Raw genomic sequence first — 22,879 nt, forward strand, 5'->3', positions numbered from 1 at the left:
AACAGACAACGATTGCTGACTTAGCATTGCATTCTGAACCAAAAATCATGGTTTGCTTTACTCCAAACAAACCACAGTGATAAGCCAAAGTTGTTTTTTGGCTATCCAGTTAGGGCTTGAAAGCTTTTTTTAACACAAGATTTCTCAGACAACCCAGATATAAAAGTCAGAGGTAGGATGTTTAATACTTTGAGTTTTTTATGTTTAGCCTCCAATACTGTGCTACAGTTGTATACAGTCCTAAAGGGTGCAGTACCCAACAATTTAATTATAGATATCCTTAATTAACTAATCTTGTTGTAAATATAGATTAAAGACCAGTGCTGACTGAAAAGCTGGCTTGTGCTTTACAGGTACCTACATGTATTCTTTTACAATTGGCTGGGTGCGTACGGTTTCTTGCACAATGGACATTCCAGTACCATGACTAATATCATATTAATATGCTCTATCAAGCTGCTAAGCAATTTACTAGCTTAATTTCTTCAACATAAGAAAGGTAACAGAAATCTAGAGAAATAAGACAAATATACATAAAACCAGCATGTCAAAAAATGAAAAGAAAGAAAATTGAATAAAACATCTTTTAAAAATGGGCAGCTTAATTAGGCTTGGGTAGGCTTGCTGAAATAAACAAGAAAAACCCAGCACATTGCTTCATACTAACTGTTTTGTATTAAAAAAAATGGAATTCCATTTAACTTTCAAATAATTTATAATTTGAGGGTGGCCAGCAAACAATGATAAAAAGAAAAAATAGGGGTAACTGTTAGCTCAAAATAAGGATGCTCTGTAAATGTATACATGTGTCCTTTTTTCTTTATTACAGTAGCTTGCATTTATGCTGATATTAAGGAAGTCCTTGCAAAAGTTTTAGAGGATAAAAGCCTTTTTTTGTTGCACTTTTGCTATTAACTTCATAAATCAAGTGAACTACTGATGACAGGCCTTCACTTCTTTGCATAAGTGTTTGAATGGATTAAGAGGAGAGTTAAACAACCAAAATAAGAAAAGAAGGGAATGTGTTGATTCGGTTTATTTTATATACATTGAAAGTATTATGGGTTTCAGAGAAATTTGTTCTTCAATTTCACAGGTTGCTGCTAACACTCCCAGTATGTACTCTCAGGAACTGTTTCAGCTTTCTCAGTATCTACAGGTAACTTTTCTTTTGGGCATATGTATAATTCCTGTTCCTTTATATTGTATAGGTTTGACTGAGTGTTCTTCTACATAATCAGTTAGGAGCTTCTGTGTGGCAAATATATTAGGAGTAAGGCTGAGACTGGATCAGCTAGTGACATCATGCATATAATGGACTTTCTTGTTATAATGTTTGAAATTCTAGAAAGCAGTTCCAAGTGTTTTCCCTGCCGTGCATGCACTATAGTCATAATTAGTATCTGTAGCATGCTAGTATTAACCTAATCTCAGCTCACTGTTATGATTAGCATTCCTAACTTCTGTCTCCCAAGTATGTATGGGGAAATGGTCTGGGGTGGGGGTTGGAGAGTAGATGGGACATGCAGCATCTTTCAGTCTTGCCCCCAAACTGCTGTAGCATCTCTCCAACCAGTCCCCCTGATATTTGATACCCACTTTGGCAAGATACCCAATGAAATTTAAGGTAGATTGGAACACCAAGTTGCAGGAGTAAACATGTTTCCTGCAAGTCTCCTAAGCCCCATTCTCAGTTGGCATTTCCCCTTTATATCCTAGTAAAATGTATCTATGGGAAGTTCTAATATACTTAACCTACAAGGAATAAAATTAAATGCACTTCAGATCTCCCAGAGGGGCTATCTGGCATTGCCCCTTTTGTATTCCCTTTGATCCATTTCTTCCTGGACTGTAGACAAGAGTGAGCCATATAAATCTCTCTTTTCTCTTGGCCTACGTACACATTACCAGCTTAAAACATCTAGGTTTCAATTAGGATTGAAGCTGGTTTGGGGAATAATGCATCAAAATGCAGCATTTCATAAAAACAAACGGATAGTTATAGGTTGAGACTAATGCATGTACACTGCTTCCAAAACCAGTGGTGGGAATGCAGTCAATGCAGGGTTACACCTTGGAGGTTTCAACAGTTTTAATATTGACATCTGGAAACTGCCTGTGCCAATTTGCAAACCTCTGATTGTAGTAGTATTGTGTGCAAAATTATTAAGTGCAGCCATTTTTTTTGGGTAGTGGTAAAGGAGTTGTATTTTGAGCTGATTAAGGAGAAGATATACAGGCACCCCCCCCCTTTTACACATGTTCAGTATGCGCATTACCGTGTATATGCACATTGTGCTGAACAGAGAAGTGAATTTAAAAATTGCTAAACTTGCCTCAGAAGAGCCAAGAAAGGTCAGGAAAAGGCGCAAAAACAGCACCTAGCAATCTCACAAGCCTTTGCAATTGCAGTCACGAGAGCCCTTGCACCAACCGTTGAGGCCTGTAGCGAGTTGGAGGTTGAGGAAGGAGGTTGAGAGGGAACGATTGTGGCGGAGTTTGGCAGAGTTTGGGGCGGAGTGTTCAAGCCATTCTTTGAGGCAGCACCTAAATGCAAGGCGCCATCACCTTCCTTGGGTGACGATAAACTCAAGAAGCAGCGAGTGGTGCCCACGCTGGAGGAGAAATTGCAAGTGCTGGACTGCTTCCATGAGTGTGTGTGCCGTGGCACGCAAGTTTGGCAAGAATGAGCCCAGCATATGTGCCTTTAGGATATGGGAGAAGAAAATCCAGGCAGTGGAGCAGTGAGTACCTGTACACTTACAACTGCCAAGGTCCCAGCCAGGCGCGGGATGAGGCCCTGGTGAAGGTACATGAGGCCCTGGACCTGTGGCTAGATGACGTGAACTGCAAGTGTATCCTTGTCGACAGATACACCTTGCACAAGAAGCCACTCAGGCTGTATGTGCGCTCCTGTAATGGAGCTCCAAGCCAGCTCCGGTTGGCTGGCCTGCTTCAAAGTCACTTCAATTTAAAGAATGTTGGCCCCTGTGGTGAAGCTGCATCCATGGACCAGGAGGCTGCCCAAGTGTGCCCTGACCAGCTGAAGAGACAGAAGCACCAGCTGCCCATCACCATGTTCCTCTGCAAGACACCACCAGCCCTACCCAGCGAATCTGACCCACAGCCGAGCACCTTGGGGTACTGGTCCACCCCACATGTTTATTGAAAATCGTCCTCTAGCAATGAGGAAGACTGAGTGCCACCATGGCCACCATTTCTGCCCATCTGGTACTGGGCTGCTGGTTTTTCAAAGGGTTTTTCTAGGGTTTCCAGAGGTTTAGAGGGTGTTTGCAGGCTTTTCCAATGGGTGCTCCAATTATACATGGTTTCATGTATGTGCGTGGTTACTCGAAACACAACCCCTGCGTAATTGGGGGTTGCCTGTATTCCTATTGACTACCAAGCCCTTTTAAAAAAGAAGGGTAAAGTATGCCACCTAGTGGCTTTCGGTAAATATAACTTTGAACATTTTGGTGAGAAATTGGCCTTGTTCTTTCAGTTTCTTTGAACTTCGATAGCTGCTGAGCTGCTTTCTTTTCCTTGAAACAGAAGTAGTCCTTGAAGTGTTTTTGTCTTTATAACTCATACAAAGCTTACAGTGAGATGGGCCCCAGCATCTGTAAGAGGCCAGAGCACGTTCTAACATATATGGGAACCAGAGTTCATTGATGTCTCAACTCAGCCAAAATAATCGTATCTAGTTATAAACACTGAGGTACAAAAGACAGTGTGTTGAAATCTCTCACCCTTTTAAACCATTTAACTCTACTTTGTAAGTGCTGATATGTATTGCTACTGTGTTGTACTAATAGGATTTTTTTGGTTCTTATTCAATGCAGGAAGCCTTACATAGGGAACAAATGTTGGAACAGAAATTGGCCACCTTGCAGCGATTGCTTGCTGTCACACAAGAGGCATCAGATACTAGTTGGCAGGTATTTTGTGTGATGTTGATTTTGGACCTTTTCAGATAGTGCACCTACTTATCTGTCATAACTATAGATTACTGTGAACTAATCTGAAGTGTAGTTAGCAATGCTGTAAAGCATGGCCAGTGGTTAGGGGCAATGGGAGTTGGAGTCAAACAACATCTGAAGGACACCACTTGGCTTTCCCGGTAGTAAAGTATTGCATAAAACCCACGTTCTTCTTAAATACTCACTGTGTGTTTTTACTGTATTACAAATGTGCTTGAATTTCTTTCTAACAGGCTTTGATAGATGAAGATAGACTACTATCAAGGTTAGAGGTTATGGGAAACCAACTACAAGCATGTTCAAAAGTAGGTAGTTTGCTTGGATTTAGAGTTTGAGAACTTGATAATATCAAAACATGTATTATTTGTTTAGCAAATATAAGAGGGAGCCTTTCTGGATCAGATCAAAGGTCCACCTAGGTCAACATCCTGTTTCTCACAGTGACCATGCACATGTTAACAGGAAGCCTACAAGCAGGGCAGGGAACCATTTGCTCCACTGTTGCCACCTCCCCTCATCACCTTTAAATTTCGTGACATACTTCCTCTAGACATGGAGGTTTCATGGAGCAATGATACCTAGAAGCCAGTAATAGGGGGAGGAAATGAACTCTGTGTACTCAAGGAATTGTATGATTTTGGCATTTGTTTTTATTGGGTCTCTGACTGTATAATGAAATTTGTCCTGGTTGACATTTTAAAAGCATTCTAAGCCAGTAGCCATTTCCATTCAGTGTGGCAGTACCACGATCATGTTAGTGCCGAAAAAATGTGTGTCGTCTTGCTACTCTCTGTTCCTTCTGTTTTCGTGTTCAGTTTATTGTTTTTAGGATGAAGCTCCATTTAAACGTAAGCCACCTTGAGTGGCTCATAAAACCAGAGTACAGTGGTACCTTGTTTCTCGAACTCAATCCATTCTAGAAGTCCGTTTGACTTCCAAAACGTTCGCAAACCAAGGCATGGCTTCTGATTGGCTGATTGGCCCCAGAAATAATGTCAACAGCTGAAACAGACGTTCGGCTTCCAAAAATGTTCACAAACTGGAACACTTACTTCTGGGTTTGTGGCGTTCGGGAGCTGATTTGTTTGTCAACTAAGCCAATTTGGGAACCAGGGTACCACTATATCCATTATTTGGATAAATAATTAAATTATCCATCATTTAAAGTATCCATGATTTAAATAAATATTTAAATTTATATATTTAAATAAATATTTAAATTTAGTGTGCATTATACTCTGATTAGATAAGTTATTTTAATCTTTGTTCCTCAAAAGCAGTGTTTACTGATTCACATTAAAACAATTCTAAGTCATGATATAAAATTATCAAGTCAAATGACTGCTTTATATGCAGACTTTATACTTTGCAATCTGTGCATGAAGTGTTATTTTCACTGCAGCCATGAGAGCAGGGAGAGCTTATCTGGGATAGTCATTCAGTGCTTTCTTAAAATAGCCAGAGCAGAGTAGTTTTTGATAATCAACGTGAGATAGCCAAAGATCTTTGGTGTCAACTAGTGGCTTAGCTGTGTGAGGCAGGATTTTATGAGCAGGCCTATCCAGAGACTTTGTACACCTTTCTGGGCCTCATTTGTATCCAAGAATTACCACAGATGAATGGGAAAAGAAAGAAAAAATGCAGAGGCATTAAGAGAGATGTAACCATCTCACAGAATCCTGTAACTCCATTTTTGCTTTCTGTGGTTTCACTGCATGTTTTCTCAAATTCTGCTTCACAGATCTGGGCTGCTGCAAATGTAGCATTTTCATCATCTTAACATTGGTTAAGAGCTTGGGCACCTGCTATGGTAGCATATTCTCTTCCCCCTTCCTTCCTCAGCAGTGAATTACCTGCTTCATTTTGCCTTAAGAACTAAGTGAAACATAAGTATAGAGCTTTAGTATGGTAAATGTTAATACGATTCTTGTTTAACCAAGGTCTAAAATTACATTGTAATGCTCGATTTAAATCCTGATTAAGCTGGAGCCTTGGTTAGTGTTATCTGCAGTTAAGCAAACATCAGCAGAGACCTTGCAGTTAAGGTCTCTGCTGATGTTTCTTTAACCATAGTTTACATATGCGTGTGTCTTTAATACAGTCAAACCTCGGTTGTCTAACATAATCCGTTCCGGAAGCCCGTTCAGCTTCTGAAACATTCGACAACCGAATCATGGCTTCTGATTGGTTGCAAGATCTTCCTGCGCTTAGCGGAAACTATATCTGACGTTCAGCTTCCAAAAATCGTTTGAAAACTGGAGCATTTCCTTCCGCGTTTTTGGCGTTCGGGAGCTGAATCGTTCAAAAATGGAGCTGTTTGGGAGCCGAGGTTTGACAGTAGTTCCTGAAAAGGAAGGGAGTATGCATTTCCAAAGTTAGCTCCTGGCCACTAACTATGGTTAAGGAGTCAGTGTTATGCCTGCACCTCTCTCTTACATCCCTGGAACATCCCCCCCTTTTTTCTCTCTTTTTAATGAGGAAAAAAACCTTAGAATTTTGCATAGCACAAGCGTAGTAGCTTCAGTTTGAAGTGGTATATTGACATGACTTCTCAGAAGTAAATCTGTCAAGAATGGCAGACAATGTAGCATTTGGAAAAGGGTAAGAATGTTTCAGACATCATGAGGGACAAGGTGGGGAACTTTTAATGGAATACCAAATTTCCTAGGATAAAACCCTAGTGAAGTCCTAAAATGGATGAAATATTTTCATAACTAAATGTAATACTGCTGTAAATGGTAATATGAGCATGTGGCTTTAAGATTTCCACCATGTTGCATTTCTGCTTACAGAATCAAACAGAAGATAGTTTGCGAAAGGAGCTTATAGCATTACAGGAAGACAAGCATAACTATGAGACAACTGCCAAAGAGTCCTTGAGGCGGGTCCTTCAGGAAAAAATTGAAGTGGTCAGAAAACTCTCTGAAGTGGAGGTATTTATCATTTGCATTTTAGCCATGTTCCTGAAACTGGGGTTTTGCCACCATACCATGAAAATAAAACATCAATATGTCAACATTTTTATTATTATTTGCTGTTTTTTTGCTTGTCTTGAGATTTATTTCCTCACTCTGAGATTTAACCCTTTTTAAAGTAGGGTTTTATCATGCAAAGTTAGGGAGGTATTTTCTCCCTGCTCAAACAACTCTTCTTTGGAATGTATGTATCTGACTTGTGCATTTTTCTCAGGTATGTGTCCAGGTTTTTGCTTTGTATGCTCGTACTAATGACTTGAACTGTCACTTTATTTTTTATTTTTTAAAAAACCCATAAAATTGCATATGCATAAAGATCATAAAATGGCGGGGCTATTTTGATTAAAGTTGAATTCACACTATGCACACCTCCGTTCAAAATTAAACTGTACTCAGGCTGATTGCCCCTTGTATTTAGGATTAGAAGAGTAGGATTGAATCCAATGGAGACACAGAGCTTGCACAATTCCTTCTGCTTGTGCAACAGATATTCCCGTGCATCACCCCTAGAACAGATTGGAGGGAATGCCGCAGGGATTGGGGAGAGGGCAAGGGCAGCATGCTTAAGCAAAATAATGTTTTGAGTAATTTTATTTATTTATTTAGAGCATTTGTACTCCACTCTTCAGCCAAAAAGACTCCCAGAGCAGCTTACATACAGTCAAAGCAAATTTTAAAACAGCACTACACCCAAGGGGAAAGGGATAGGGAGGGAAGAAGGAAATGAAAATGCAGGCACCAGTTTCTGAACAGTTGTTCCTATAATGACCAGCTGTGGAAGGAGATTCCTGATGGAGCTGGCTTGCCGTAGCAGAGCTGATGTAGTGAGCTCTGCTTCCCAGCTCCCCTACCTCTGGAATGGCTGTCCCCAGTTGCCGGAGAGGAGGCCTGATGGGGCTGGCCTGTCTCAGCAGAGCCATTGGAGTGATGTCTGGCACATTTCTCTGGGAAATGGTTGCTATAATTCTCATACATTGCGCAGTTACAATAAATCTTAAAAACAGAGTAACATAAAAGTTTCTGGTTTCAATAGATTTTTGGCTTCATTGTGCAATTTTTCTTCTCACAGCGAAGCTTAAGCAACACCGAAGATGAATGTACTCACTTGAAAGAAATGAACGAACGGACTCAGGAAGAATTGCGGGAATTGGCCAACAAATACAACGGAGCTGTAAATGAAATTAAAGATCTCACTGACAAACTAAAGGTACAGTCGGTCTTTCTAACCGCACGTTTTGGTTCCAGAACTAACATGACTTTTGCATTCATTCTTTTTCTGGAATCGCCATCCATATGTACTGATCTGTGGGTTGTTTTTCATGGTGTTGAACAGGCAGCTGAAGGGAGACAAGAAGAAATCCAGCAAAAGGGACAGGCTGAGAAAAAGGAATTGCAGCACAAAATAGAAGAGATGGAAGAGAGAGAGCAAGAGCTTCAAGCAAAAATAGAGGCTTTGCAAGCAGATAATGACTTCACCAATGAACGGCTAACTGCTTTACAAGGTCAGTCCAGTAGTCCAAACATGTTTTTATCATAATTTTTTTCTTTAAAACTGTGAAATATATGTTTTTTTGGAATTCTGTTTGCAGTCCGGTTAGAACATCTTCAGGAGAAAGCTCTTAAAGAACACAACAGCTTAGGTAGGTCTGATGTTAAAGTATTTTGCTTAATGTTGAAATTTGATTATTAAATTGTACCCCTATCGTGCAAAGCAGTTAAATGAGCTATAGATCACAGACTGTAAGAATGTTTGAAAACGATGCCTTTAGTTTTATTATAGTTTATTTTCTAGATTATTGATAAACCATGGTTTCAAGAAAATACCAGTAGAGGGCACTGTTTTTTAAAAGTCCCAACACAAAAGGTGAACTTGACTATTGCAACTTTTCAATTCTAGTGATGCAGTTAAGGAAGAATTATGACATCATTAAAAAAAAAATTGGGATGGTATATTGATTTTGGCACTTGTGATACGTGACAAACTCTGTTGCTCAAAGGAGGGAAATTGAGATTATTTCTTATTTTCCAGTAGCTTGAAGGATAAAGTATTAATAGAGGCCCATATTTAGTGGAAGGTTCCTGACTGAACTGGGTAGCAAAACTGAACTGCGTTTTGTGAGAGGTGGGGCAAATAGCTCAGGGGGTGACCATAGCATATGCTTTGCAAAAGGTCCTTAGAGAGCGACTGACAATGTGTGAAATTGACTGGCACTGGGCTGGATGGACAACTGGTTTCCTTTGGTAAAAGGCAGCTTCCTTTGTTCCTGAATGTCAAGGGCAGGGGTCCTGAAACTCACCAGTGCTGCTCCCATGTTCTTGTAGCTACAGTCATCAACTGAAACATCCTAGAGTACCTTCAGAATGAGTGTTATCCAAAGGAGCATTCAGGGGCATGATGAGTGGTGGCTGCCAGTGAGGAGGGCAAGGTTCTTTCATCAGATGCCCCTCACAATGGCACTCATTCTGAGGACATTCTGAGCAACTGAAAATGTTGGTCCATAAGGAGCTAGGGAAGACCTGGTGAGATTTGCAACCCTGCCCTTGAAATTTAACCCCCATAATAGCCCAAATGCCCAGATCACTTTTGCCACCTGAAAATGGAGTGCCTCTGCTTGTAATCAGTCCTAAGCAATATAGAAAGTCAGTACCCATATTTACGGAATACTTTGCTTATTCAGAATTAATACCCTTTATTAATTCTAGGCATACAAGTTGATGACTTCATTCCTAAAATTAATGGGAGCGCTGAAAAAGGTAGAGTATCTTTAATGACTGCCTTTTTTGTGGTGGTGGTTTTAATTTTGAGCTTATTTTTGGTTATTTGCTTGTTTTGTGTCAATATTTTTTTCTAATTTTTACAACAAAAAGTAAGTTAAAATATTACTGAAGAAACACTTGGTGTTGGCTTCTAAATTTTGTATTTTTAGACATTCCTTTGCATGGATACGCTACTATCAGCCGGAGCATGAAGTTTTCAATACTAGTGAGACTTTAGTAACAGAGTAGATCAGTATAATATATCTATCCACTGTAGGAAAATAATTACAGTAATAAAAGCAGATACATCAACATGGCAGTTCAGGACAATAATGCCAATGGCTCTTCAAGTTTAACTCTGATGATGGTTGGAGACTTAAAAAAAAACAAGTCAAGTTTCTGCCTCAAAATAAATCAAAATGATGAAAACTTCAGTCGTCCTTTGCAGGGTACTATTAATGTAGTATGTTCCAAAATGGATAAGGGTGCCCAAGTTAATTTGCAGGGCAATCTTATACCTGCCTGTTCAAAAGGAATCCCAATGAGTTTAATATGACTTTCTCCCAGGTAAGCATGTATAGGATCGCAGCCCTAGAAATCTTTTGCTTTGCTTGCCAATTAACTCTAAAATGTTCCTGCTTTTCACATCTTAAGATGCTAAATTTGCAAGCACGATCACTTCCTAACTTATCCTTCAACATTAGTACACACAATGTTCTCATTTCTTTTGAAATGCTTAACTTCCCTCTTAGGATCTGAGGAATGCAGAGGGCCCTTTTGGACACCTGTAGCTTTCTATGTAATTTACTCTGTTGCACTGCCACATCTAAAGAAGCAAGACATGTTTAAAACAGACTAGAGGCTTGCCTCATCAGCCGTAGTGATCAGAACAAAACCCAGTTAGAACCTAACACTGGAATCAAGATCAGGATTGGACTGCAGGATTCCATTCCTCCTCTCTTCTTGCATGCAAATTCCCACTGCCTCCTTTTATCTAGTTTGGTCTTCTGTGACCAGTGTTAACTCTAGTTACAATTAATCCTGGTGTTTAACTCTACCTATTTTGAGAACCTGATTGAAAACAGGGTCTCAAAATGAGTTTTGGAGCATGTCTTGGTTTCATTGTAATCACAGTTGTCAAAAAGATAATATTAAATGTGGAACCCAGTTTGAAGAGGGTGGCTGGAATTTGCATTCAGAAGTGGGAGGGTGGTATTTTATGGCAATCCCCCCAACTCTGGTTCCTTTTACGTCCAAACCAGGCACAAGTTATTGCTGTCACGCATCACATTTATCATCTTGTATGATCTCTGTGGAGATATGTTTTACTTGGAATTGACAAGCAGTAGCTCTTATTAACTATTCCTTTTGTGGAGCTTTCTTCCACAGCTTTGTTGACCAAAAATCCACAGTCTCAGAAGGCAGGGTGTTTAGTGAGTTACCAAGTGATAAAGATCTGGTAATGTTTCTACTCACAAGGGCTCATTGCTTACAGTTTGCTCTTTAGGCCTTTGTCAGGCAGATCCACTTATTCTTTTACTTTCGTACTGCCAGCATTCCCTTCCCCAACTTTCCTCTCTTGTAGTTCCTAACTTTACTTGTCCCTCGATATTCACATTTTTCTTCGGTTTGCTCAACAGAATCTCCTTCTGCTATACTGTTTCCTTGCTTCCCACAACCAGCTCAGTTTCCCTAACAAATTCTTTTGCACTATATCATTTTTTCTTTATCTTTGGTAGCCTGAGTTTCAGAGCTTTCACAAGAAAACAGATGAGACTACCATTCATCCATGAACACGGACCTGGGCTTGCCCAATCCAGTCTTCTCGTAGACCTGTAATAGCGCAGGGTCTTGTACCGTTACTCTTTTTCTGTGAACGGAGTGGGGCTTATTGCTTCTCAAAACTTCTCCCACTCTTCAGGTTCCACTTTTTGTAATCTGGCAGTTCCCTTGTGATTCTGCCCTAGGTAGCATGGATGATGCCATTCTCTTCTCAGTCATTTACACAACATCTGCTCCCCGCACTGTGCACATCATCTTACATGGGAGCTTTGCCCCACTGTCAGGACAGATTCTTTTGAGGGCTGCTGCTTTCCTATCACAGGGAAAGAGGGCCGCCCCCATCACCAGAGTAAGTGATTATGGGGCCCCTTTGTGGGACACTGAGAGACCTGTTGTCTGATCCTAGATATGCAGTTGATAATGCTGTTCAAATGGACTCAGTTTTGTTTCAAAGCTTAAATGTGCAGAAGCAACATTTGTTTTGAGGTTTGCAAAAGCCTTTGACAATGTACAGTATGCATATACATTGAGGTCTGGGAGGCGAAATGGCAACTATTTGATTTGGGCATGGGAAACCAGGCTAGAATCCTCACTCACTAATGAAATTCTATGGTGGCAGGGGGCATTAGATAAATAATTATTTCCGAACCAAACAAACTTGATGGTCTTATTTTTTTCCTTTCTGACTAAAATGGCACTTTAACAGCTTCTTTGGAAAATGTATATAATACAGATTAAACTGATTAGAAATTTTAACCTGTTAGACTGGGGTGGCTAACATTTTTTGGCCCAAGGGACACATTCACCCATGGCCAATCCTCCATGGGGCATACCACACTCTTGCATACAGATACTCATATGCGTGTGTGCACACAAGCAGGCAGATATACACACAGGCACACAACCCCACTTCTCATTAAACAATTGATCTGATTACTAGAGATGATTAATTCCCATCCCCATCAAGACACTGGGCGCCACCCACCCTAGTGCACTGCTTTATTTATTTATTTGTCCCTGATGCCATAGTCAGTGGGGTCAGGAAATTTTGCTTTGGGGACCATGTCAAGCCCTTAAAATGAGGGTTTGTCACCCCTGTGTAAGACATTAGTGAGATGAAAGCTATTTCGAGGAACTGTCTGAAAATATCCTTTTAGCTACAACTCTTAAACAACAGGTATAATCATTTCCAGCTATTTACTTTAACCATACCCAACATCACAAATTACTATATGTTATGAATCAAGTCCAGCTGTGGAGACCTAGTAATTTGAAGGTAGTTTAAAATTGTGTCCAATTTCTGAGTTGGGTAACAATTTTAAAATGTTTAAATCTAAAGGTATTTGTATTACAACAGAAAGTGCCTTGTTGATACAATCTGGATTTGGTATAGGTTAATTTTCACCGGTAGTAACATACATTAATATAAATTGTGAGGCTTGTAAATTTTGAAGATGTAAACATGCAGATTACAAATTTGTATATTTGCACCTTCAATATATTCTATAGTACACTGGTGTTTTTCCTTTGGATTTGAGGGTGTGTGTCTCCCCTTTTCTTTCTTGTGCCTTTTGGTGAAAAATTCTCCTCCCTTCCCTGATGTCTGTGAGGCTTATACATTTTGTCACGAGCCCTCAAAAAGATGGAGATATGAACTTAAAAGGTGTTTCTTTCTTTACTAGAGCACTTTCTTTCAAAGAGTGGAGGGGACTGCACTTTTATTCATCAGTTCATAGAGTGCCAGAGTGAGTACAGAGCATTCATCACATTCACTAAAAAGTCTATAAAAACAGTACCATATATTCAGTACTAGGGTTGGGACAGTTATATTCTTGAAGTGCTCTGAAAAACAGGACAGAACTATAGTTGTTGCTATAGTATTATGGAAAGGTAGCCTGCAATCATGAGTAGAATGGGGAAATCCAGATGGGGACATAACCTGAGCATAGTGAATCTAGTTGAAACAGCTGACTGCAAGCCTCAGGTGAATTTTCTCACTCAACTTATCAAGGGCAGACCAACTTCTACAATTCCAGTGTTACAGCTGGAGGAGAATTCATGCATCCCTCCATAGTGAGCTGGGCAAATAGAAGAGGGAGATCTCACATATGATCATAGGGGAGATGTGCCGGTTTCCCCTTTCAGTGTTTCACTAGAATTGTACAAAGTAAATCAGCAAGTTTCTGGTGCCCAAATACCACAATGATTGGAGTGTATTAAAAGCATCCAAATTCTTCCCGGCACTGAGTTTCCAGGATAGCTTACAGGCAGCTTGGGGAAAGTGAGAAGGATATATTCCACTGGACGTCTTTAGGAGAGTGTTGTGGAAAAAGCAATATTTTAGGCATAATAATAATAATAATAATAATAATAATTAATAATAATAAATGTTCAGCATGCTCCAGAAAGGCAGTAGTTCAGTACAGTTTCTTGTGTACCTCATCCTTGTCTTCCTCAGTTTTCCAACTTTTTGCAATCATTCCAAGACTATTATCACGTTATTATGTATTCCATGAAGGCTTTTAAAAATTAAATATAGCATATTTGCTGATAACAAAAATGCACTGGATTGGCATTAAAGGGTGGGGTAGGGGCAGGGGTGGAAGTAGCTTCCCCAATGTACTTACATCCTCAATTTCTTCACAGATTTCAGTGCTTATTGTTCTGCTTTCTTCATTTTCTCTTTGGGTTTGTGTTATGTAATCTTTCCCATATTACATATGGGCAAAAGGTTATTTCAATACAGTTTTTATCATTTGTAATCTTAATTTTAAAAATATATATTTATATAGTTCCTATAACCAAGACCATCGGTTTCAAAGATGGTTTTGTTGAATTCACATCTTGTTTATTTTGCAAGATTGCTAAAGAGGGGTGGGGCACCTGTGGCCCTTAGCCTAATTTTATGTGGCTGGGGGAAGCCCAGAAGGAGAGGAGGAGGATAGGAAGGGAAAAAAACAAGAGGGAGACTCAAAGAGATGGAAGGAGGAAGGAACAAAGCTCTCTGCAAGGTATTGGTTTACCTCTGGCAAAAGCCATCTGCCCCTTCTCCAGCAGCTATTGGGGGGGGGGGGTTAGAGGGTGCGAGAAAGAAAAGCAGGAGGCTTTGAGTATTGCTTTTATTTATTTTTTATTGGAGGCTTTGAGTATTGCTTTTATTTATTTTTTATTTATTTTATTTTGCTTGATAGTTTAGCTTTGCTGTAAGTCTGCTTGAGGCCATTTGTTTATTACAACAGGATATATGTTAGAGGTGTGCATTGGTAGTCCCCAGAGCAGTGGGGCTACCTCAAGTTTGGACCTGTCAGAGGCAAGGAGGGATCGGTTTTAAGGTGGCACAAGTTGAATCAGGAAGCTCTTGGTGATTCAGATGACAAAAAAGGTCCTGAATCCAAGTGTCTTCTCAAAACACAAGCAATGTCTCTAGGTTAGAAATAACAGCAGTGTAGGGTGATGGGGAAAGGGGGAGAAGACAGAGAAAGACTACCATTGTGACTTACAGGTCAGCCATGTAATCAGAGGGAATTGTTTTACTTGGAAAGTGAATCCTTTTTTAGTTCTCCCCTCCCCATCCAGTGGGTTTCCTACCCAAGGGGACCTTTGTCATAGCTTCAGTTATTTGATAAATTGCCCACCAAACTCCAGGGAAAATAAATTTCTTTTTTAACCCACATTGGAACTATGGAAGCTTTCGGTTTCTTCCTTGTGGCTTCGCTGAAGCAAAAGAAGAGTGTAAGAATCCAAGGCCTGTTCACGTCATGCTAAGCCATAGTTTAGGGTTTATGCGCAATGCCTTTGTGAGAAAACCATTTCAACTATTCAAATTCTGGCAGGATCTGAGGTTTCAGAAATGGTGACACTGCTTACAATTTTCATCTAATTATGCCCCCAATAAAATAGGTGTTACACGTTTCCTTAAAAAAAATTAAAAATCACATTTGGCCTATTTGCCTGTAACTTGGCAGGGCTCATCCTCATCTGCCAAAAAAGGGGAGGGGGGTTATAACTGGCTTTTCGTTTTCCAGTAGAGATGGTATGTGTATGAACAAAGTGGGTTCAGAAAGATGCCCAAGCCTAACTTGGCAGCTCATGAAGCATCCGAGACTTAGGCAGACTGTTTTCCATAGTGTTGAATTGGGGTCTCAACTAACCCTTGTGGTTGGTGCACACCATATATATACTCAAAGTAAAAAATTCCTTCCAGTAGCACCTTAAAGACCAACTAAGTTAGTACTTGGTATGAGCTTTCGTGTGCATGCACACTTCTTCAGATACACTGAAACAGAAGTTGCCAGATCCTTCTATATAGTGAGAAGGTGGGGAGGGGTATTACTCAGAAGGGTGGTGGGAATGGGAGATTGGCAGATAGCTGAGATGAGCCTGTTGACGACTCTTAACGACTGTAATAGGTCTTACAGGAAAAGGCAAGAGACCATGGAGAGACCATGGAGAGACCATGGAGAAACCATGGAGAGACCTGGTCTGAACAGAGACATTGGATTCTTATCTCATTATACATGACTAAGCCATTTCTCACCTTCTCACCCCTTGCCTTTTCCTGTAAGACCTATTACAGTCGTTAAGAGTCGTCAACAGGCTCATCTCAGCTGTCTGCCAATCTCCCATTCCCACCACCCTTCTGAGTAATACCCCTCCCCACCTTCTCACTATATAGAAGGATCTGGCAACTTCTGTTTCAGTGTATCTGAAGAAGTGTGCATGCACACGAAAGCTCATACCAAGAACTAACTTAGTTGGTCTTTAAGGTGCTACTGGAAGGAATTTTTTATTTTGACTATGGCAGACCAACACGGCTACCTATCTGTAACTGCATATATATACTATGAGGCCTATCTGGTCCAGCATCCTGTTTCCCACAGTGGCCAGCCAGATGATACCTGTGGGATGCCCATAAGCAGGATATGAGGGCAGAAGCACTCCTTCTGCTCACCAGTATCTGGTGGTCAGAGCCCTGCTATCCTGAATCCCCCACCATTTACCTTCATTGGATGGCTGTATGTTCTAATATTATGAGAAAGAAAAGTTCTAATATTATTAGGGGGGGTGGTTCACTCTTTAAGAACACTTCTAGCTAAACACACTATGTTAGGAAAATATTATTTTGCTGAGTTATTTCAAGAAACTGTAGTCAGTAAGGCAGTAGATCTACTGTCAATATTTTTTAAAAAATGTGTGGTCACGTTTTCAGACCCTGGGGATCAGCCTTCACTCAGATTAGACCAGAGACAATGGACTTTATCTGGAAGGTTGATCTGGTAATCTGAGATGGCTGACGCCATGGCTAAGGAACTGATTAATATGAATAATCTATATTAGGTTACAGCCAAACTGAAAAACAATGTATTGATCACAAGTTCGCCAACTGGTCTTTCGGGAAAGAAGCACTACACAGTTAATGCTCACTATCTTGCTATGATACAATAGGTTGAAATATATATATATCAGAGGAAGAAGGTCCCTGAAATTCTTTACCTGAAGTATTAAATGGTTACGCCCTGTCAGGTACATGTAAGAAAAGATAAGAGAGCTTTTGTTGTTTCAGTGGGAAGATGGTTACCTCTAAGTAGCATAGCATTATTATATGCAAGTTTAGATAGAATATAAGCCTCACAATTAGTGACCAATTTGTTCTGTAATCACGGAAGTCCTATATATTTATTAGCTGACCTATTTTGAGCAGATTTTATTTTCATAGAAAAGGCTTGTCAGTGATCCATGACATAAATCTCAAACATTAGTTTCTGTTTCCATAGTATGAAATGCAGTCTAGTTCTCATCAGTCTGTCTGCTTATCTTAAAAGCCCTGAATCAGTCACCTCTTAAGTACGTTCTGCTCTGACATTACTCTCTCATCCATGAAAAAAGGCCTTTACTTTTATCTTGCTTAGTAGCACTGAGCAGGCTTCCTTTTATTATCAAGTTTATCAAGTAAAAATGCAGGTGGAGCTGCTTAGTGCCTGATAAAATAATTGAGATTCACACAGGCATTTATAGCACTCAGATGTGTCTTACAGCTTGATTACGTGCTAATAAAGTTTCATCTAACAAACATGAACTATCTGAATTGAAAAAGTGTTTAAGGCTGAGTTGGTAGATGACATGAAAACCCTGAAATATGATTGCTAAAGATGGATTATACATGATGTAATATTGCAATCATGAAATGATGAAAATGAATAACATTTACTTAACCATAAAATAATCATTTGAAATCATTATTTCCTCAGCTCTCTAATGCCATTTTATTTTCCTACTTTTGTCCATTCAGAATAGTACAGAATGTGTGATCTCATTTTCTGCCACATCTGTCTTGTGCTACCTCTTCTTCTTTGACCCCTTAATTTGCCACTCTTCTTCCTATCTTTGTTCTCTCCACTGATATTTTCTTTTGGCCTCTTAGTCTGATTTTTCCACCTTGTCATGTTAACTTAATTTTATTTTCTTGCCTAGTCTGTGTTTGTGGTTCTCCCCCCACTTGCCTCATTATTTTGCTAACAAAGCATAAGGCCACCATGCTTGTGTGCCCTCATCCAATCTTCTTCTAGTTCCCACTTACAAGTCTTATTGGGGATTGTTACTGGAAAAACACCACCAGTCTAAATACTGGTGTGCTGTCAACCTAATAAGAAGGACTAATAAGAAGGACGCCTGATATATTCAATCCCTGCACCTTCCCCAAAGTTCAGCAATGTAAAGCAATAGCTGGGTTGCAGGAAATGTGCACTAGAAGTATAAAACATTTCCAGAATTTCTCATCTTTTCCCTCACTTCTGGACACTGTTATAGCAAGAGTTGAGCACCACCTTTCAAAACTATTATTCCTGTTAAAGGAATGTGACCACTATATAGTGTTAATAATGCATATCTATGTTAGGCACAAAGAAAAAAGACCTTTGTACCAGAGGAGTATATTCCTGTAGGTGAATTCAGACATAGTGTTAACTTGTGTGGGTATAAGGTCACTCTCAGGCTCCATAGGAGAACCGCCCCCACCCCCCAGTAATATCAACTTAATTTTAGATACTTTTCACTGCTTGCAAATTATATTTAATACCAGGTTTTAAAACACTTCTGTTGTAGAATTTATAAATGTCTTTATTAATTTCAAAATCAACTTTCAGTTCAGTAGATTGGGCTTGCTCAAATCTTTGGCAACATTTTCTTATTAATTTATCATCTTGTTTGTGCATAGATAATTAAGATTAAAATGAAAAAGTTCCATTGATTCCAGCACAGAGAAGTGTGAGGTAATGTTGCCATGTTTAAATTTGGTCATGGAATGTGTATTAGAGACGTGTACAAAGAAATGCTTGCATAGTTTGAGCTGGGATAGTAACCCTTATTTTGTTCACCAGACAAGCTCATAGACGAAGGACATCTTTCCCGAGTGGATGAAACAAAGATCCTGAAAGGTTAGATTTATTAATTTGCTTTTGAGGCATGTAGCAAATGTTTGAATCTGTGTTTAGGAATTTGTTTTGCAAGTGTGAGGAGTGTTTGAGGGATTATAATACACCAAGCCTTACTGCTTGGTGTATTATAAAAACTACTTCCAAGTAAATGAATATAACAATACCAGTTTTTGTATTAGAAAACAATATGAATAGAAAGAGTTTTGAAACATGCACATTTGAGACTTAACTTGCATCTTATTACTTTTAACCTGGGAATTGTATTCAGTTCAGAAAAAAAGGAAATTTAATTACTTCAAAAGCATGTCTTTTACAAATTGTAATTAGTTGTGAAGTCATGGCATTTCTAAGATTTCCTGTGCAGTAAATTATTGATAAAATTTTCTGCGCACGCAGCATGAAGTATATTCAAGGTTTTAAAACTTTGTTGTTGTGGATTTCCTCAAACTGTATATATCACTTTTCGATAATCAAAATTTACATAATCCAAAGTGTGTATCCTTTGATTTTTAAACTACCGTCTTTGAAAAATCAGTTTTCAAATCCTGTATGCAATCACCCTCCATGTGTTTGTGCAAAGTGTAGGTAGCATGCCATATTTGGAAAAGAATGCAGACAATAAACACAAGTGTAACTTAATGCTTGCATGCCAGCATTATCTTGCTTAATGGCGAGTTATTTTTTCATTGATGTGTAATGCATTCTATCTATTTTTTAAAAGAGATTCTGTCATGAAGTTTTAAATAACTTCATATAGTTTTAAAACGAGACGAAAACTATGCAAAGAAGAAAACTAGGTAAAGAAAAGCCATTCTGGTAAAACAAAGTGAGTGTGTCACTTAGAATCAATTTCATTTAAACTGGACTGATATAATAGTATAATGCTATAAAAGGGAAGAGACTAATGCCTTTCCTATAGAGCAGGCATGTCCAACTCCCAAGAGACTGCGATCTACTCCCACTATTAAAAAAAACTGGCATTAATCCTCTCATTGGAAAGTTGTTTAGCTTTTTTGGGGGAAGCCAAAGTTGTTGATCTGTTTTGGGGGAGGAAAACCCCATCTACTGGTTGGACATGCCTGCTGTAGAGCGCAAATGATTTGTGTATAGAAGAGCCCAGGTTAAATCTCCTCTAGTGTAAAACGAAACAAAACAAGTAGCAGATAAAGATGACTATCTCTGACTGGAACCCTGCAGAGCTACCACCAATCTAATTAGATAGTGCTAGGCTACATAGATAAATAGCCAAGCCTAATAAAAGCAGCTTCCTTTGATACTAAACTTAATATTGGACAATTGGTTATTGGACTGACTCCTTTCATACTGAAGTAGCAGGTAATAACTTTGAGAGAATTCTATGACCGTATCCTATAATGTAATCCATAACCTAGGTTTTTTTTAAAAAAATATTCCATTACTTGGGAATGTGAAAGATTTTGTGAAATGACTTTGAAAACTTAGAATAATCTAGAAAAATATTGCAAGGTAATCATAGGGTCTGAGATCTTGTGGCCATGGGTTTGCACCCAGGAGAGTGGCCTTGTTGGATTACCCCATGTCATACCACAAGCTGCTTAGCAGCTCCCATCGATTGCAGAATCCTTTGCTCTGCATCTTAAGGAGATGATGTTCAAGAAACAAAAATACAGTTCTCCTTGAGCATGTAGAGCCAGTTAAGTGGATCTTTGCATCTTGTGCACATTTTTGGGTCCTTTGTCTTCAGCCTTTCCTGACATTTGGTATTGTTTATTTTATACTGACCCTTATAAAGTATATATTAAAAATAGTCTAAAATCAAGAATGAAACCCAGTGGCGGTAAACTGCTTTTTTAAATGCCTGTGTCTCAGATGACTCATCAAGATTTTGCACAGAGGATCCAGCTGTTTCTTCTATAACCATATAGGGAAATAATGAGTTGCATTCCTGCTGCTGCTGCAGAAAAAAAAATCACAATAGTGGGCTAGCAAGAAATTTATTAGGATTTCAACATACTATGTTGTAAAATAAGATTGACAGGTCTCTTTAGTACCTTTATAGTAAAGTATTTTCATTAGCACACCTGTATTAAGGCTGATGGTTGCTATATTTGTTTATAATTCCACCTTATCGTCTCTCAAGGTGACTTGGAATACCAAAATTAACATTAAAAAATAAAAACAATTTTAAATCAGAAAAATTGCACCAAAACAGTAAAGGAAGCCACCAAAACAATTTAAAATGGTGCAAGCCAGTAAAGAGCCATTTTTTACTCTTAAAAGCATTAAAGACAGGAGAGAGCAGGACAGACATTGTCTGGTGCTAGAAGATAGTAAAGACTCTGTACCAAGTGCAATGGCATAGTTCATTATCTGGGATTAACCTAATTTAATAATCTAGCTGTTACATTCTAACACCAGTTGTAGTATTTAAATGTTCTGCAAAGGGGATCCCATTCATACCATTAATTATCTAGACTGGATGTTACTAGATATACTAGATATATAATTGTGGTCAGGCCGTCTGCACCAAGAAAGGAGATATAGCTGATGCCTCAGCTGAAACTAGTGAAAGATGTTGCATGGTATGACATCTGGCATCCAGCAACAAGCCTAGAGATCAAACGTGTGCAAGGTTATAGATAGGATTGTATGTAGGAGAATACCCCTTTCAAAACCAGTTTGATATCTCTTCCCTGATAGGCCAGTACCAACTGTACCATGGTGTTGTTTGGATTGCGTTTCAGTTTGTTAGCTTTTATCCAGCCCGTTACTTGGCTCCAGGCATCTGTTGTCCACAGCTGCACCTGGATCTGATAAAAAAGACGAGATAGCTGTGTGCCATGCCTAAATTGATTGCAGAACTTTGCACAACCTCTCCCAGCAACTTAATGTAGCTCTTGAACAACAAGGGAACAAAATAGAGCCTTGTGGAACACCATAGCACAAGTACCATGGCACCAAATTGCAGCACTTCCTAGTCAGATGGGTGCTGAGCACAATGTCCCCAGTCCCCATCATGGCAAGTTGATCTAGAAGGATACTGTGATCAGTTATATCCAAACCAGCTGAAATATCCAGAAGAATCAATAAGCAATCCAATAGCAGTATAGAAAATGGACATTTTTCACAGCTGAGCCCCCCAGCTTTTCCTTTCTGGCCCCAGCTTTTGGTCAGTCCTAGGGGCTTCAGACAACTTTTGAAGCTTCACTAGATATATAAATGTGTGAAAAGGACAGAAATTTCAAGGTTCACCAAGACTTCTTGGATGTAGAAACATAATGTTGTTTTTAAATGGTTACATAGTGGAGCTTTTTAAAAAGTCATACTACTGCTCTTTATGAAGCATCTTATTGTGCAAATGTTTTTCCTTTCCCAGTGTAACTTGCTACAAAGCAGCGTTCATTCCTAATAGCTCTTTTCTTTCTACCATGTCACAATATCTGTATTGTTCTGGAAATGGTTTTCTGAGTCTCTCTCTCCTGATTTGATCCCAGAATTAGTGAACAAAGCAACTAACTTTACACTGGGTTCCAGCTGGCCAGAGAACAACTTTCAAACAAAAGGCTGAACTACGCATGAGGCAACTGCATCCTGTGTTGGATTGTTTAGTATTAAATATGTGACCTGGGGATATTTAATCCAGTTGGGAACAGGAGTGCAAAGGCATAAGAAAACATTGGTTTTCAACGACTGTGATTTTTGTTTGTTTTCACCTCTGGGCTTTTATCAGGCAAAAATAGAGCTTGAATTGGTGTTAAAATGTTTTTTTGAGATACGTGTATACTTTAATGTAAGCAAATTTTATTTTTATTTTACAGAAAATCAAGCAAAAGCTAAAGAAGCTGAACTATCAGATACTCTTAGCCCAAGCAAGGAGAAAAGCAGTGACGACACTACAGGTGCATTTTGAGCATAAGTTTAAGTGTACTTTTATGTCAGTGAGTACTCAGAAGAGGATTTCTAAAAAAAGGGG

The 22,879-nt window shown here is 39.2% G+C and overlaps 1 protein-coding gene across 50 annotated transcripts in view; it reads left to right on the top strand.

Moving 5' to 3' along the window:
• The window catches only part of SLMAP (sarcolemma associated protein), a 92,045-nt gene that overhangs the window by 48,351 nt on the left and 20,815 nt on the right, over positions 1 to 22,879 (top strand). For 18 of the 50 annotated variants that reach the window (XM_083489244.1, XM_083489289.1, XM_083489246.1 and 15 more), the window contains exons 6-16: positions 1,097 to 1,159; positions 3,843 to 3,938; positions 4,214 to 4,285; positions 6,773 to 6,913; positions 8,025 to 8,162; positions 8,289 to 8,457; positions 8,545 to 8,595; positions 9,659 to 9,709; positions 13,177 to 13,239; positions 18,871 to 18,927; positions 22,725 to 22,805. In XM_083489244.1, the coding sequence (XP_083345370.1) occupies positions 1,097 to 1,159; positions 3,843 to 3,938; positions 4,214 to 4,285; positions 6,773 to 6,913; positions 8,025 to 8,162; positions 8,289 to 8,457; positions 8,545 to 8,595; positions 9,659 to 9,709; positions 13,177 to 13,239; positions 18,871 to 18,927; positions 22,725 to 22,805 (982 nt within the window). The remainder of the gene's footprint in view (positions 1 to 1,096; positions 1,160 to 3,842; positions 3,939 to 4,213; positions 4,286 to 6,772; positions 6,914 to 8,024; positions 8,163 to 8,288; positions 8,458 to 8,544; positions 8,596 to 9,658; positions 9,710 to 13,176; positions 13,240 to 18,870; positions 18,928 to 22,724; positions 22,806 to 22,879) is intronic. The other 32 variants (XM_083489263.1, XM_083489266.1, XM_083489262.1 and 29 more) reach the window with 3 other exon arrangements.

This window comes from Podarcis liolepis, assembly GCF_965112155.1.
Source record: "Podarcis liolepis genome assembly, chromosome: 2".
In the NCBI taxonomy this organism is placed as follows: Eukaryota; Metazoa; Chordata; class Lepidosauria; order Squamata; family Lacertidae; genus Podarcis; species Podarcis liolepis.